The following is an 18,281-nucleotide window of genomic DNA, read 5'->3' on the forward strand; positions in this document are numbered from 1 at the left end:
CAAATTTAAGACTGATATCCGTAAGTTACTGCAAAACTTGTTGAACGGTGGAGCAGGCTCAAGGGGGCCAAATGGCGTACTCCTGCTCCTATTTCTTATGGTTTTTAAGTTCTTCACATTAAGAGGAATCAAAACATAGAATAAACTTTCAGATAGAATAGTGGAGGTAAAACCTTGGAATCATTTATGGAATAATTAGATGTTGCATTGGCAAAATATAGGATGAACTAAGATGGACAGAATAGCCTCATCCATATTGACCTTTTGATCAGGAGTATACCGTGCACATCTGGTGTTACTTCCAGTTATAAGCCAGTGATAAAAGGGCATATTGTGGGCTGTGACACTTGCTACATGTCATTCACTGCAAGCATAAGGTTAAGCTTAAGTTTCAGTTCATGAGAGTCTTGGGCCTGCCTATTGAAGAGCTCAAGTAAAGAGTTTTGCGATATAGCCTGAAATGGAACATTCAATAAAAAGGTAAATATTTACGATACTTGATGCATTGCTGAACAAAAAATGATGTGGTGGGCTTACACTTAACTTCTGTTTTATGTTCCAGTTGATTTCCAGTCCATACCAACTACCAGTCTTTGTGGCGCTCCTCAACCTTTAATACCATCATGTCCTCGGGGATTTTGGCCAATTCCAGCTCCTCCAATAACAGGTTAGGAGTTCACCAATTATAGAATATATGACGTTGAATATCACTATATAAAGATATAAGAGGATAAACATTTTAGGAGCACGTGAAGGCCATTTCTTAAAGTCAGCTGTAAAATGGAAACTGGAATATTAGTGAATCGTTGCACGGTTTAGTACTGCTGATTTTAAAATTAGTCATTTTGTATTTAAGTATTGTGATGCTTGCATTTATATAGTGCCATTCACAACCTCAGGACAACCTAAAGTGCTTCATAGCCAATGAAGTACTTTTGAAGTACTGTTGTAATGTGGGAAACGTGGCAGCCAATGTGTTCACAGAAAGCTCCCACAAACAGCAATATGAAAATGATCATTTGTTATATTAGCCAGGACACCAGGAATAACTCCTCTGCTCTTCAAAATAGTGCCGTGGGATTTTTTACAACCATCTGAGAGAACAGACAGTTTAACATCTCGTCCAAAAGACGGCACATCTGACAGTGCAGGACTCCCTCTGCACTGGGTGTGGACCGAAGAGCAAGAATGGAAATCCCGTGGGACTCAATTTTGAGATGGGGATTGCAAGAGTCCGCCTGAGTCTAGTGGAGCGGCATTTAATTTACTGTTCAGTTTGGCTAGATTTGTGATTGTGCAAAGAAGGAATGCTGTGTTTTCATTAATATTTATTGAACATTAAAAACATCGTGATCATTCCATTGTATCATACAAATCCATTCCGCACAGCCATTCCTCCAACACATTAACATTAAAACCTGAAGTTTAATTTGTCTCCTGTAACATATAATAAATAATCTATTATACTTTACAAATTGATCATAGAATACTAGCTTTAAATTATTTTCTGAATAAAACATCCACAGAGCCTTATAATCTTTTAGTTTATATTTAAGATACTCTTTTAGGTTTATTCTCCTCCCCTTAAACAGAGCATTCCTTCTTTGCATAATCACAAATCTAGCCAAACTGAACATTAAATTAATTGCCGCTTCGCTAGACTCGGGCAGACTCTTGCAATCCCCATCTCAAAATTGAGTCCTACGGATTTCCATTCTTGCTCTTCAGTCCTCACCCAGCAAGAAAACCTCACAACTGTCGAACATAATACTTAAAATCCTTTAACTGCTGACATAACACCAGCAAATGGGACAGAGTCTCATCCCGTGTCCCACACACTGGGCAAGTTGCCACCTCTACTCGCCCAATCTTATACGAGACTATCATGGCAAAATTCCGGTTATGAGCCAATTTGAAATCCAGTTCAATCCACTCTGGACATTTAAAATTCGCCCACAATTCTGTTGAAGTTCAGCTGTGGGTATATATTCTGCCAAAACTCCTGACCAGCAGGTGTCTTAAATCTCCAATCTCTAAATACCCCATAGAAATCTCGAGTATTACGGTTGTCAAATTGGACTAACTCCTCCCCTTTCTCCAGCAGAAAGCTTGGAAAAGCGGGATGCATTATACCTCCTTTTGGAGATTTACATACCGTATATACTCGCGTATCATGCGACTTTTGAAGACCTAAATTGTAACCTAAATTTGGGGGGTCGCATGATAGGCGAGATACAAAATTTGCGGGTGTGAAGTGCTGGCCAAGATTAGGCTGTTAGGCTGTTAAGCAGACCGTATCCACGCTGAATCTCGGCAGGTATCTCCTGGGCTGGATTGCAGCCTCTATTGTCGCTTGTACTGTATCGGGGGGGATGAGAGAGAGTCGCGGAGGTCGGGGGGGGAGAGAGAGTCTCGGAGGTCGGGGGGTGGCGGAGGAAAGAGACCGGACCGGATCCGACCTGACTCCCGCTCTCCCTACCTCGGTAACCCGACCTCCGCTTCCCCCCCCGGTGACCCAACCCGACCTCCTCTTCACCCCCCCGGCGACCCGACCTCCGCCACCCACAACTCCCTCTGAAGTTTGCTGCATTATTAGAGGCTCCATCTATCTCAGCCCATGCTTCTTTTACCCGCAAACACAGTAGAGGCTGTGGCTGAACGACGCTAGTCAAGCCAGCTGGAACGATTGCTGTATCGGTGTTTGATTCGCGAACAGCTTTCACAGCAGAATCCACTCGATGTTTCATGTTAAGGTCTGTATTCGATCTCAAAAAAGTGACTCGCATGATACATGAGATATATGGTAAAATCATGTTTTGGGGACGAAAATTTAGGGGTCGCATGATACGCGAGATCGCAGGATACGCGAGTATATACAGTATTTATTTATTCCATCCAATCCTGTGACATTGCCCTCACAATCTTCTCATACATGATTTTAATTGCTTTTTCCTCTACCTCCTGATCCTCCTCCTAAACCATGTCCCTCACTACTGCTTCCGGCAACCATCCTGGAATTATCTCATAATACATCTTTCACATATAGAATACCAGCTTTTATAAAAGCTTGATTAAATAATACCTCTCCTTCAATGTTGACCCACCTGTTCTAAAAATTCCTCAGTACCATTGGGCATAAACTGCACACTTTATTAAAAAAAAATGGGTCCCAAGTGTCTACAACTCCCTTATAAAACCTAAGGAGAGTTTTAATCGAGTTCAAAAACATATTGTTGTATTCCATATAAAATATTCCTGTCCTCCTATCCCACTTAATTTTAAAAGTGCTAGAAACAACTCTTCCAAAATCTTGTTTTTGACTTCTGGAAAAAATCTCTTCACCCATTTAATTCTAAAGGATTTTTTCTTCAAATCGATATCTGGGAAATTGAGTCCTCTCTGATTTTGCTGCCAATGATGGTATTGTAAGCAACCAAGGCTGGGTTCCCTTCCCATAAAAACGTTACACAAGCCTCTCGGATAGACTTTTCCACCCACTCAGCAATATTCTCCACTGTCAATAAGTACCATAATTTAGATAGCAGGAGAGCTGACACCACTGTCGCTCTTCTTGCACTTTCAACCACGTTCTTTCTCATCTTCCCCAAATTTTTAAAATTTTCATAACCTTTGGTTCCCAATTTAGTTGATCCACTTCACTTCATCCCTATCCTTCATGCACCCCCAGAACTTCTAAAATCTCCACCACCTTAAAAGGGCTTTCCTCCAACCACTCCCCCCTGCATATTGGTGTATCACTGGCATCTGCAATCCCGACTTTGCCTTGTTCCTTTCGCATCATGTAAACTAATGGTTCTGCTATCCATGTGTACAACAATGAGGACAGGGGACAACCCTGTCTCACTGATCTCTGTATTGGAAAATACTTGGATAAAAAACCATTACACTTAACACAGCTAAATGTGTTTGAATAAAAAATCCTTATCCACACAATGAAATTTTTCCCAAAACCAAATACTTCCAAAACCATCAATAAAAACTCATGATAGACTCTCTCAAAGGCTTTCTCTTGATCCATCTTTAGCACATAAGCTTCCCTCCCACTCTCTTCCATGAAACATAGAAACATAGAAAATAGGTGCAGGAGCAGGCCATTCAGCCCTTCTAGCCTGCACCACCGCCATTCAATGAGTTCATGGCTGAACATGAAACTTCAGTACCCCCTTCCTGCTTTCACGCCATACCCCTTGATCCCCCGAGTAGTAAGGACTTCATCTAACTCCCTTTTGAATATATTTAGTGAATTGGCCTCAACTACTTCCTGTGGTAGAGAATTCCACAGGTTCACCACTCTCTGGGTGAAGAAGTTTCTCCTTATCTCGGTCCTAAATGGCTTACCCCTTATCCTTAGACTGTGACCCCTGGTTCTGGACTTCCCCAACATTGGGAACATTCTTCCTGCATCCAACCTGTCCAAACCCGTCAGAATTTTAAACGTTCCTATGAGGTCCCCTCTCACTCTTCTGAACTCCAGTGAATACAAGCCCAGTTGATCCAGTCTTTCTTGATAGGTCAGTCCCACCATCCCGGGATTCAGTCTGGTGAATCTTCGCTGCACTCCCTCAATAGCAAGAATGTCCTTCCTCAAGTTAGGAGACCAAAACTGTACACAATACTCCAGGTGTGGCCTCACCAAGGCCCTGTACAACTGTAGCAACACCTCCCTGCCCCTGTACTCAAATCCCCTCGCTATGAAGGCCAACATGCCATTTGCTTTCTTAACCGCCTGCTGTACCTGCATGCCAACCTTCAATGACTGATGTACCATGACACCCAGGCCTCGTTGCACCTTCCCTTTTCCTAATCTGTCACCATTCAGATAATAGTCTGTCTCTCTGTTTTTACCACCAAAGTGGATAACCTCACATTTATCCACATTATACTTCATCTGCCACGCATTTGCCCACTCACCTAACCTATCCAAGTCACTCTGTAGCCTCATAGCATCCTCCTCGCAGCTCACACTGCCACCCAACTTAGTGTCATCTGAAAATTTGGAGATACTACATTTAATCCCCTCGTCTAAATCATTAATGTACAATGTAAACAGCTGGGGCCCCAGCACAGAACCCTGCGGTACCCCACTAGTCACTGCCTGCCATTCCGAAAAGTACCCATTTACTCCTACTCTTTGCTTCCTGTCTGACAACCAGTTCTCAATCCACGTCAGCACACTACCCCCAATCCCATGTGCTTTAACTTTGCACATTAATCTCCTGTGTGGGACCTTGTCGAAAGCCTTCTGAAAGTCCAAATATACCACATCAACTGGTACTCCTTTGTCCACTTTATTGGAAACATCCTCAAAAAATTCCAGAAGATTTGTCAAGCATGATCTCCCTTTCACAAATCCATGCTGACTTGGACCTATCATGTCACCATTTTCCAAATGCGCTGCTATGACATCCTTAATAATTGATTCCATCATTTTACCCACTACTGAGGTCAGGCTGACCGGTCTATAATTCCCTGCTTTCTCTCTCCCTCCTTTTTTAAAAAGTGGGGTTACATTGGCTACCCTCCACTCGATAGGAACTGATCCAGAGTCAATGGAATGTTGGAAAATGACTGTCAATGCATCCGCTATTTCCAAGGCCACCTCCTTAAGTACTCTGGGATGCAGTCCATCAGGCCCTGGGGATTTATCGGCCTTCAATCCCATCAATTTCCCCAACACAATTTCCCGACTAATAAAGATTTCCCTCAGTTCCTCCTCCTTACTAGATCCTCTGACCACTTTTATATCCGGAAGGTTGTTTGTGTCCTCCTTAGTGAATACTGAACCAAAGTACTTGTTCAATTGGTCTGCCATTTCTTTGTTCCCCATTATGACTTCCCCTGATTCTGACTGCAGGGGACCTACGTTTGTCTTTACTAACCTTTTTCTCTTTACATACCTATAGAAACTTTTGCAATCCGCCTTAATGTTCCCTGCAAGCTTCTTCTCGTACTCCATTTTCCCTGCCCTAATCAAACCCTTTGTCCTCCTCTGCTGAGTTCTAAATTTCTCCCAGTCCCCAGGTTCGCTGCTATTTCTGGCCAATTTGTATGCCATTTCCTTGGCTTTAATACTATCCCTGATTTCCCTAGATAGCCACGGTTGAGCCACCTTCCCTTTTTTATTTTTACGCCAGACAGGAATGTACAATTGTTGTAATTCATCCATGCGGTCTCTAAATGTCTGCCATTGCCCATCCACAGTCAACCCCTTAAGTATCATTAGCCAATCTATCTTAGCCAATTCATGCCTCATACCTTCAAAGTTACCTTCTTTAAGTTCTGGACCATGGTCTCTGAATTAACTGTTTCATTCTCCATCCCAATGCAGAATTCCACCATATTATGGTCACTCTTCCCCAAGGGGCCTCGCACAATGAGATTGCTAATTAATCCTCTCTCATTACACAACACCCAGTCTAAGATGGCCTCCCCCCCTAGTTGGTTCCTCGACATATTGGTCTAGAAAACCATCCCTTATGCACTCCAGGAAATCCTCCTCCACCGTATTGAGTTCTATTGCATTTCGGCTTGAGACCACAGAGTCAGCGATGTCCCAGCCGATGACGCCATAGGACTGAGCAGGCAAAACTATCTGCGGCATCACCTCCTTCATACGATTTGCTGTAACCCTGACCAAGATCTTATAATCCACATTTAAAAATGTGATGGGCCTCCAATTCTTCAGATTCCTTCTATCCCCTGTATTTTTATAAGCTAAGCTTATGATACCTCTCCTCATAGATGGGGCCAGGCTTCCCTCAGTTTTAATCTCCTTTAAAAACCTCGAAGACCAATGGACTTAAAATCTCTAAAAATTCTTTATAAAATTCTGCACTTAGTCCATCGGACCCTGGGCTTCCCCCCCCCCCCCCCTCCCCTCTTCGTTCCACTTATTGCTACTTTTATTTCTGCTAATCCTACTTCTTTGTCACACACGCTTCTCTCATCCTCCTTTAAACCCTCTTCAATAAAAGCACTAGCCTTTTCCATCGCCAATTTGGAAATGTCTTCTTTTGTATATAACTCTTGATAAAAGCTACTAGCCGCCTCCATAATCTCCCCATTTCTTTTCTCCAACCTTCAGCTCTCCAATTAATGATAACCTTTGTCGCAACGTCTCTTGCTCTAAAAAATATCTAGTGCATCTTTCTCCTTCCAATGCATCTTTAGCCTTTGCGTGGACAATGGCCCCCTTGCATTTTTCAGCTTGCAATAATTCCCACTCTTCCTTTAAAACCTTCCACTTAATCTCTGCTCCCTTATCCCCTCCGTCAACTGCTTTACAGATATCTGTAAACCTTCTGTTTATATTCTCCTCTTGACGTGATTAGCTGCTGCTCTTTCTTTCCCATAACGTACCAAAAATTTTTTAACTCCTATTGGAAATTATCCCACCAAACTTTTTTTCTTTCAAGAATAAAAGTTCCTTCCAAGCATTCTTATAGTTAAAATCCCTTCTTTAAAAGCAATTTCTTTCAGGTACTGATTGTTTAAAATCCACACGCTTGGATTATCTTAACTCTGCTGTTCTTAATTTTAAGAACCAAAACCGAGTGGTCACTAAGAAATACTTTTTTATAATAAATCTCTATCACCTCAGAACTTAACCCTTCCTGCATAACACATAATCTATTTGACCCTGCTTTAAAACATCACTCTCGCAATCTCTTCTGGAGAACTCCCTTTTTTATGAGGCTCTGATCCCTCCATAAGTGTCTCAAATTTAAATTTACCATCATTTTTACAATCATCTCTCTGGAGTTATCATCCTTGGAAAGGTCATCTGGCTGAATTATTCATCCAAGATTAAAATCCCCCACTATACAAGGGTTTTCCGTCTCTGCCACTTCAGTGAATAACCACTGCTTGCAACGGTCATTCGGCATAGATATTAGAGATCACAATTCAATTCATCCATTTGTACCTTTAGCTGTAAAAATCTCTTCTCAGTGTCCTTGTCCACCAATGCAACGTTCTCTTTTATGGACAAACTCACTAAAACAGCCACCCCTCACGGTTATTATTTGCGCAACTTGCAAACACTTCTCCCTTCCAAACCTTCCGAACTCTTTCTAGGATATCCTCATCCCAAAAGGTTTCTTGGAGACACAACAGGCCAGTGCCTTTTTTAAAAAAAAAACTGCAACAACTGCGGCAACATCTTCTCACCCCCTCAGGCCATTCATATTGATCGAGACCAATGTAATCATTGCTCCTAATAAAAGAAGTGTGCCTGATAATCCCCCTCCATCATCATTTAATCTCTGGCCCTTCCCCCCCCCCCCCTCTCATGCTCCTTCCCAACCTTTTGGGTAGCTGTTGCTTTCTCCTGCAGCCTCCGGCTCTTTTTCACCACCTGTTTGAACTTTCCCTGCAGTTTCAGCCTCTTCCTTACATTAAATTTAGGCTGCAGAACTGCCCCTTCTCCCTCCTCCTGCCCCTCACTAACCTTTCCTTTTCCACATGATGCCCCCACTCCTCAATTCCATGTCTCCATTCCTCTCTTACTCCTCACGCTCTTCTGTAATCTCCGTCCCTGTTCCCCGTCAGATACAGAATCTCCCTTAGAGAGTCCTCTTGCTAACATGGTTTCTCCAACAATGCCACTCCCTTCGGCCTCACCTCCACCACTGACCCTTGCTCCCTGTTTCTTCTCTCTCTGGGACAATGGCGCTTCTCTACCCATCTTGCTCCCTTTTGGCATCTTTGTCTCCCTGCTCCGGTCCTGCTGCCCATTTAAGGCTCCTGCCTCTTGCACCCTCTCCTAGTCTTGCCCCCTCCTGCTCCCTGAGATATACAACTCCCTGTCTCTCTTTGGAGTACTTACACTTACCCCGCACACGCCTCTGCTCCCCCACGGGCACCTGATTTTTTAGGGAGAGGCAAGCCATTTTATCGTTCGATTCTGTCCTTGACCCGTGATGTCCTCCGGTGACTTTGTCCTTTTTCAGCATACTTGGTGTTTTTTCCACCATCTCCATCCTGTTTTCTGCTCTGCAATTTTCTGCCTCTTCTTGCGCTCTTTCCTTATTCTGTTCGGTGGCTGTGTCCTCCGCCTGCACTGCTCTTGCCACTCCACTCACACCTCCTGTTCCTTCTCCCATCTCCTCGTCGCTCAAGGGGCTTCCATCTGCCTCACACTCACAGCAGGTGAGGCCTTTGTGACAAACCGCACAGCTCTCTGCCTTGCAGTTCCGAGCAATGTGTCCAGACTTGCCACGGTTATAACAGTGCAGGTCTGGACAGCTTCTTACTAGATGGTCGTGTCCAAGACAGTAATAGCGAACCTTCATCTGGTTATCATGCTGGAAATACTGCACTCCTTCCATTGTCTCAAATTTCATGCTGTAGGCTAATGACTTCACCCCTTCTGGGAACTGTACTTTTACATAACGGGTTCCATCGGCTACCCGCGTTCCAGGATAGTACCTCCTCTTTATTACTGAGCAAAGTTTAATGTCCCAAGACTCCAACTTTTTTATCAGCACATCATCCTCAACATAAATCGGCAGGTTTGAGAATGAAACTACCACCTCTTTGGAATACAGCAAAGGCACATCCAAGTAATTCTCACCAACCGTCAGGCTCAGTAAAAGTCTTTCCACCTCCTCTCGGCCCCGACTGTCACTTCGAATCCAACTTTCGGCTTTGATTGGCAAGCAAAGCAACTTCCCTCACTGCAGTCCTCTTGTACTGCCTGTATGTCATCCCAAGCTCGCATCTCCTTATCCTGGCAGTGAACCACCACCGTGTTTTCTTTTCCAAACCTCCTGGGGTCCTGGCCCAAATCTTTGGGCCATTTATTCTCCCTTCTCAAGACATTCGCTCCCCTGATTAAATTCACACTGGGAGCATTGTCCTGAGGGGCCTGGCACTCCAGGGCCAAAAAGGCCCTAAAATTTGAGAACAAAACCCAAAACCCATCACCAACTTTTTACAAACTCACTGCAACTCCTGCAGTAATCAGCAGCATCTCGAGAGTGCTACCCACTGAGCCACAGCTGACATTTTGATATACAAAGCTTGTTTTATCTAAACAAATAGCTCTAGTTTGGGTTTCTCTAACATATCTAAGTTGACCCTAACTGTGCGCTCACCCAGTTTAATGATTTCTCTGGTTTAATGATTCTGAATTATTTTCTTAATTTATACATCATTCACTTACGTCCTCAGTTTTCAAAATTTCTGTATCGCTTCCTGAATTTTTTTGTCATTATTGTATATTATATTTATTTCTTTAGCTTTCCTTTATTTTTGCTCTCTATAATTTAACCATATTTTATAATGTTATAACACACTTTCCACATAATATAGTAAGTTCGATAGATGTCAACATTCATAAATAGAAAAGGAATTTGTTAATAACAATTGGCATAATAATTCTCAACCAGTTTTCTGTGTACTGGTTCATACCTCATGACCAGATATTCAAATTTTAATGGGAAGTTTAACACGCAGTTATGTTGTCTATGAACATGCAAGTACTTTTTCAATTATAATGTGCAGTAAGGGATGATTCAATTTCTAGATACAATCTAGTAATTATAATTATATTAAAAAATCTTGTCTCCACACACTGTGTGAAGGTTTTCCATTACTCATATTTATAATGGAAGGTACCTCCTAAACTTATCGGGCCCAAGTTTCCACATGATTTGCGCCTGATTTTTAGGAGCAACTGGTGGAGAACGGACTATCTTAGAAATCGCAATTCTCCACATTTTTTTTTCTGCAGTTCTAGTCAGGTAGAACAGTTCTACTTTGGAACTGAATTTTTTCTTCAAAAGGGGGCGTGTCCAGCCACTGACGCCTGATTTGAAAGTTTCCACAGTGAAAATGTACTCCAAACTAAAATAGAATGGAGCAAGTGAAGATTTTTGTAGAACTGAAAAAACCTGTTCTGTACATTAAAAAATCAGGCGCAGGTTACAAATCAGGCGTCCAGAAGGAGGTGGGGGGGGGAAGGGAACTCATTAAATTCTACAATAAATCTTTATTTATACTTATACAAATATTATACAAATAAATCCAACCTGAATAAACATTTATAAGCAAAGAAAAGATTAAATAAACTATCTTCCTACCTGTGTGAAAGTGCTTCAGCCAGGAAGAATGGTGCAGCAAGCCTCATAAAACGAGGGAGCCGACCGAACGCGGGCGGGGGGGGGTTGGGGAAGGAGGGAGCCGACCGAACGCGGGCCGGGGGGGGGGGGGGGGGGGGGGAGGGAGGAGGAGGAGGAGGAGGAGGAGGAGGAGGAGGGAGCCGACCGAACACGGGCCCGGGGGGGGAGGGGCCGACCGAACGCGGGCAGGAGGGCGGGAGCCGACCGAACGCGGGCGGGAGCCGACCGAACGCGGGCGGGAGGGAGGGAGCCGAACGCGGGAGGGAGGGAGCCTACCGAACGCGAGGGGGTGGGGGGAAGGGAAGGGAGCCTACCGAACGCGGGGGGATGGGGGAGGGAGGGAGCGGAGCCGTTCCAGACGGCTGGCGGGAAAGAGAGAAGGCTGCAGGCAGCCTCAGAAATTGAGGCCCATTTCCCGACGGCAAAAGGGGGAGGTTGTCGGGAAACGGCTGCCTCAACTTTCTGAGGCTTCCCTCACCCTTCTCACTGCTGCAAGAAGCCTCTGTGCTGATGGCAATGTACTTTTATTAAAAAATGTTCAAAAACTAAATGGCTACAAAGAACTACAAAAATGGCCGAGTACCAATGTTTTTTTCACACTGAGCATGTGCGAATGCTCCAACGCGCATGTGCAGCGTTGCCGGCAGGAAAAAAACTAATTTAAATAGTACCCGCCCCCTCCCACTTACAAAATCGGCGCGAGTGTAGGCTCCGCCCCCTTGGGCGCCGCGCCAAGCAGACAAGGAGCTGCAGAATGCTCCAGAATCGCTCGTTTTTTTTTCCGGCGCCGTTTTAGGTGCGAAAAACGGGCGCCAGGCTCGGAGGGGCACCCGTTTTTTATCATGTGGAAACTTGGGCCCATCATGTTATAATTATATCCTCCTGCAAATGGTGGACTTTGGTTTCATGTTACCTGCCTTCTCAGCCTGTTGAGCTCCAACTAACTCTACTTCCCAAGTCACCAGTACTAATAAGGACAGCATCTATGGTGCCTGAATTCTGCCTGCATGCCCTGGTTCAATTAACCCCCTTTTTACCTGAAGATTGCACTTGGCTTTCACTCCCCATTTGCAATGCCACAGAAGAGCGACTGGTAAACAACAGGGGATCTGTGGCGTCTGTGAGTAGATCAAGAAACAGCGAGGCTCTTCAACCAATCAGATTGAAGAATCCTCACTGAACCACGCAGAGTCCAAACCAGCAAGTACAAAACAGGAAATATCAATTAGATTTAAATCATGTACGGAAAGAAAAATAAAGATTGGGAAAGAAAGGTGGGATTAAATGGGGAGAGATAAAAGAGACAGAAAAAAAAAGGAAACAAAATATTTTAATTTCCTTTCAAATTTCCAGCACTAATTATCTCCTGCGGAAATGAGACTCCACACTTATAAAATTAATTTTTCAGGGCCAGAGAGGTTGTCAACAGTAATTATCACTTATTACGCTATTTAAAAACTCACTAACTCCTGAATGTACCGGCCCTAACTTTATCAGCTGTCTTTAGTGCGGAACTAGTGGGCAAATACAGCAAGTTCATGCCGTTGCATTCACTTCAGAACTGAGTCTATCGGTGAGGACTGCAACAGCACACCCTGTAGAGGAGCAGGGTATCTGCGACAGCGACTTTCCGGTTAAGCTGCGCATGTGCGCACGCCAGAAGTTGCTGTCCGATTTATCCCATTGTAATGGTGAGTGCTGTGGCCTCCCCATTATACTTATCACAAAATGTTAAACGGGAATGATAGCTTAGTGGCTATGTTACTAGACTAATAATCCAGAGGCCTGGAGTAATGATTCGGAGACATGAGTTCAAATCCCATCACAGCATCTGGGGAATTTAAATTCAGTTAATTAAATAAATCTGGAATAAAAAAGCTAGTATCAGTAATGGTGACCATGAAACTACTGGATTGTCATAAAACCCAGCTGGTGCATTAATGTCCTTTTAGCGAAGGAAATCTACCATCCTTACCCGGTCTGGCCTATATGTGACTCCAGACCCAGAGCAATGTGGTTGACTCTTAACTGCCCTCTGAAATGGCGGCTCACCACCACCTTCTCGAGGGTAATTAGGGAGGGCGCTTAGAGATTAGCGACGTCCACATCCCATGAATGAATTTTTTTTTAAATCCAAGCCATCTTGTAGGCAGTTCATTGGTTTTTACATTGCCTTTGAAGATTTTTTTTCCAAGCCTTATAAGTGTGTTATAAAGAGGAATATTTTCTTTTTCTGTTTCAGCTGATTTCCAGTCCCTGCCAAATCCTACTCACCATGCTGCCCATCAACAACCTTTAATAGCGTCTCCGGGTCTCTGGGCAATGGTCACTCCTCAGATAAATGGTAAGGAGCTCTGCAGTTATTAGTGTTGCCCATTAAGTGCACGTCATCCAACACCAAAGTTACAATACAGATGGCGGGGAGGGTGGAAACTGGGCCATGCTGTCGGAGAGCCTTTCACCTCTGGGAACTGGGTTCAAATCCAGCCCAGCCTGATGAATAGAAAGTCTGTTTTGGCCGTAGGAATCCTACGTGAAATGAGTTTCGGCAGTGTCGATTCAGTCCCCGGTAGACATGAAGTCAAAGCACAAAACCGCTCCTATTTCAGCACTAAATTGGCAGTCCCATTAAGACAGGCTACTTGATGGTTGGTGTGAGAAATGGGAACTGTCAAAGTGGTGTTTTAGCATCACCTTGATGAGCATAAAATGTACTGGAAAATGAAAGCAGCGATGTCAGGAAAACTTATTGCCATATTGTGTGTAATCATGAATGCACTAACAGCGATTCAACATGCAGAGACCAATAAATGCCATAATATATTCCAATACAAAATGGCTTCCCTTATATCAAAAATCGAATAAAACATTCAGCTTGTGATTCCTTCTCTCGCCCCTACACACCAGTACACACTCACTTTACACTCTCTTTTTTTTTCTCTGCTGTCACTTGCAGGCAGTCTGCATGATCTCCATGTACAGAAGTGCTTACTGCTGAAGTATTGATGAGAAACATTGATGTATGATTACATGGAGCCGGAGAGCATTGTATTTTCATCACATTATGGCATATTATTTGATGATGTGTTTGACGTAATTTATGTCAACATGTGTGTTAATAAACAAACAAAATCGATGTGTCAAATGTTTTTCAAATGGGACCTCAGGAGGTTTCAAATGTGATTCAATAAAGAGCATCTCAGGTTTCTGAGAGTGATTAATAGCTCCCAGGTATCACTGTTTCCTAGGTAACTCAAAGAGAAACTTAGCTTGGAAGGAATGAGGCCTGAGGGAAACCATGGAATATATATGAAGAATGAAAGTATAATTGTTCTCCATTTAGTCACCTTATAATTTCCACCTTGTATTTGTGTACCCAATACTGAGTTTATGCAGTGTACTTTTCAATTGTAAAACAACATTTTTATATATTTGCACCAACATGCATATTTAAACGAAGTTTCAAAAGTTGTTAATTCACCTTGATTTTAACAATACATCCTATTAAAACTTTACAACCTAACAAGTTTGGCACAGATTTCCCTTTGTGGTTTTTGAATCTGTAAACCGTTTGTTACAAGTTTAGGGTCTTGCCTTAGATATTCTCTTGTGTACATCGATGCTAACCATAAGTGGTTTGAGCACCATCGATGTAAGGGTGTGACCACACTGCCCAATATCGAACTAACAATAGTGTCACACAGGCCTGTAACAATACGAGCCCCTCATGATCTGAACTGGATATTTGTGTCTTTAACGTCTGCTTGTTCAATCTTTAAGCCCCTCTTTATGTATGAGAATTAGGATTTGAAGCCATCAAACCGTCATTTATGGATCTCGGGCATAGCATGTTTAAGAAAATGCAATCATGCCAGTCTTTTTCTTTTTTCACTTTTTAATGCTGCTCATTCTGACGCCAGAAAAGGCGTTCAAAGATGCAGAAAATACAGTCTCATGGAGGAGAAATAAAAGAAAAAAATCTCCATAAGACGCCAGAAATTTGACTTTAGGTCCTGTGCCGCTTAAAATTTTGTGCGTAAATTTAGCCTGTTCAGAACTGGTGTAAATGCAGCAAATTCTCATTCCCTGGTCTTTTAAATGGAGGGAGGGGGGATGGAAGAGGGGAGAGAGAGAGAGAGAGAGAGAGAGAGAGGGGCGAGGGTGAAGCTACATTAATGAGCAGTGGAGGATTTCGGCACAGATTTTGCTGAAACGGCATAAAAGATCAAGGAAGCTCCCACATATTGTAAAAACAGGTATACGTCACTTGCACGGAAATTTCCATGATCTTTTGTGCTGTAAATCAGCATTATGTCACGTGCACCATTGTTTTGGTGCAAGCTTCAAGGAGGTAAATAACATTGAGGGGCCAAGATCGGAGGGGCATAGAGTGGATCGACAGGATTTATTTCTCTTTTAGTAGAGGCGTCAATACCCGGGGGGTATAGATTTAAAGTAATTGGTAGAAGGATTCGAGAGGAGTTGAGGAGAACTTTTTTCACCCAGAGGGTGGTGGGGGTCTGGAACTCACTGCCCGAAAAGGTGGTAGAGGCAGAAACCCTCATCACATTTAAAAAGTACTTGGCTGTGCACTTGAATTGCTGTAACTGCAAGGCTACGGACCAAGAGCTGGAAAGTGGGATTAGGCTGGTTAGCTCTTTGTCAGCCGGCAGGGACACAATGGGCTGAATGGCCTATGATTCTATGATCAGGGCTGAGTTCACCAGCATTTTAACCATCTCTGTGCCTGTTTTTAATTAAATGTACATGAATATTCTTTGCTTTAGAAAGCCAACATTTAAACATAACTGTTGTTTTCAAATCCTCTTGGTGCAAAATAATGAAATATACCACCAGGTGACATTGATATAAGTGTTGTTTTTTTGTCTTTTAGCTGCTTACCAGTCCTTGCCAAGCGATGCTCACAGGGTCATGTCTTGGGCTCCACCAACATCAATAGCAAACACTCATGGTCTTGGGGGACTCCCAGCCAATCAGCAAAGGGGTAAGGGTGGAAGTGTTTTGTTCAGACAGTAAAGCATAACAAATAGATAAAGAAAGACTTGCATTTATATAGCACCTTTCACAACCTTTGGGTGTCAAAAGCGTTTCACAACCAATGAAGTACTTTCGAGATGTAGTCACTGTATTGTAGGAAACGTGGCAGCCAATTAGCACACAGCAAGATCCTACAAACAGCAATAAGATATTGACCAGATAATTGTGTTTTTTTTTTAAAGTGATGTTGGTGAAAGGATAAATATTGGCCAGGCCACCTGGTCAAGGGGGGGGTGCGGGGGGGGGCTGCTCTTCTTTGAAACAATGCCCTGAACGTCCACTTGAGAGGGCAGACGGGTTCTCGGTTTAACACCTCATCTGAAAGATGACACCTCCAGCAATGCAGGGCCCCCTCAGTTCTATACTGGAGTGTCAGCTTAGATTATTGTAATGTATTTGCTTCATGGGTTCTTTGCTTAAGAATTCATAGCAACACATTGCTATTAAGAACTATTTGGTTTATTAACGAAGGTTTAACAATCACACTACATATTAGCAGTTCATCCGCTAGGCTTATAACTACATACCTCATTGTCGATGACCTAGACCAAACTGCCTGGGGTTTTATTCAGTCTTGTGAACATCACAGGATATGCACCGTGCCAGTTCGTTTGGCGCTATCCAGCCCGCCGCTCCTCCGCCATCGAGCAGGTCCCTGACCCTGGTCACCTTACCAAACACAACCCTCTCATCTGCCTGTCACCTAAAACCGCGCTCATGGAGGTACGGATTCCTGAGCAGCGGCTCCCGAAGGACAGCCGCCACTCCAGACGGGTGAGAACTGCGCTTGGTGGCAACTCTGTTCCAGACTCTGATGAGTTCCTGGTAGAAGACAGGCAGCCCCCGCATGCGGTCCTAACTCCTGCAACAGCTCTACAAACCTTTGAACATACTCACTGGTGCATAGATTACAATTATGTGCTCACGTCTCTGGAGTGGGACATGAACCCACGACCTTCTAACTCGGAGCAGACAGTGCTACCACTGAGCCAAGGCTGACACCGTACAATTTTGACTGCTGAAAAAAGGAAAAGCAATTCTAGTAGGGTGTACACCACAGTCAGCATTGTAAAATGAAAAGTGCAAAGTGATCAGAATATGCCCAATTGGAGATATTAGATTGTCGGCCTTAATGTATTTGTATTGGGGGTTTATTTATATATTTGGCAGAAGTGATAAATATTTGTTGTCCTCATACTGAGGCTGTCAGACCTGTGAATGGAACATTTTCCTATTGCTGGTAATCATCATAGGCAGTCCCTCGAATCGAGGATGACTTGCTTCCATGTCAAAAAGTTCACAGGTGTTTCAGTGAAGGACCTAATATTCCAGGTCCCGAACTACATGTTGAAGGGTGGAAGATGCCTGTGCGTGGATTTTTTTAACGCGTGGTGGCCGTTGCACACCAGCCACCACACGGGCTTGACAGAGCTAGGTCTTGGTCCAGTGGCAAGGATTAGCCAAGACAACTGGAGACCAGCTGGTAACCATGGCTTATCTCCAGCCCCACAACCGCCCCCCACCCTCCCCAAGATCTCTGCACTCTGCCAATATTGACCCCTTGTGTTTTTATCATTGCGGCTTTGCCTTTAGCTGCCTAGGCTCTAAACATTTGAAAGCCCTCTCTAGAGCAGAGAAGGTTAAGGGGAGATTTAAAATTATGAAGGGCTTTGATAGAGTACATAAGGAGAAACTGTTTCCAGTGGCAGAAGGGTCAGTTACTAGAAGTCAAAGATTTAAGGTAGTTGGCAAAAGAACCAGATGCAAAATGATTTTATGCAGCGAGAGTTATGATTTAGAATGCACTGCCTGAAAGGGTGGTGGAAGCAGATTCAATAGTAACTTTCCAAAGGGAATTAGATATATACTTGAAGGGGAAACATATTTAGGGCTACGGGGAAAGGGCAGGGAGGTGGGACTAATGGGATAGCTCTTTCAAAGCGCCAGCACAGGCATGATGGTGCAAGTGACCTCCTGTGCTGTATCATTCTATGATTCTAAACCAATCTGTCTCTCTACTGCTCTCTCAGGTTTAAGACGCTCCTTAAAACCTATCTCTTTAACCAAGCTTTGGTCACC

At 43.6% G+C, this 18,281-nt stretch overlaps 1 protein-coding gene across 4 annotated transcripts in view; it reads left to right on the top strand.

Moving 5' to 3' along the window:
* Nucleotides 1–18,281, top strand: part of LOC139226663 (E3 ubiquitin/ISG15 ligase TRIM25-like) — a 46,043-nt gene that overhangs the window by 14,789 nt on the left and 12,973 nt on the right. For 2 of the 4 annotated variants that reach the window (XM_070857570.1, XM_070857573.1), the window contains exons 6-8: nt 563–667; nt 13,387–13,488; nt 16,039–16,149. In XM_070857570.1, the coding sequence (XP_070713671.1) occupies nt 563–667; nt 13,387–13,488; nt 16,039–16,149 (318 nt within the window). The remainder of the gene's footprint in view (nt 1–562; nt 668–13,386; nt 13,489–16,038; nt 16,150–18,281) is intronic. The other 2 variants (XM_070857572.1, XM_070857571.1) reach the window with 2 other exon arrangements.

Source organism: Pristiophorus japonicus, chromosome 16 (assembly GCF_044704955.1).
Source record: "Pristiophorus japonicus isolate sPriJap1 chromosome 16, sPriJap1.hap1, whole genome shotgun sequence".
NCBI classification, from domain to species: domain Eukaryota; kingdom Metazoa; phylum Chordata; class Chondrichthyes; family Pristiophoridae; genus Pristiophorus; species Pristiophorus japonicus.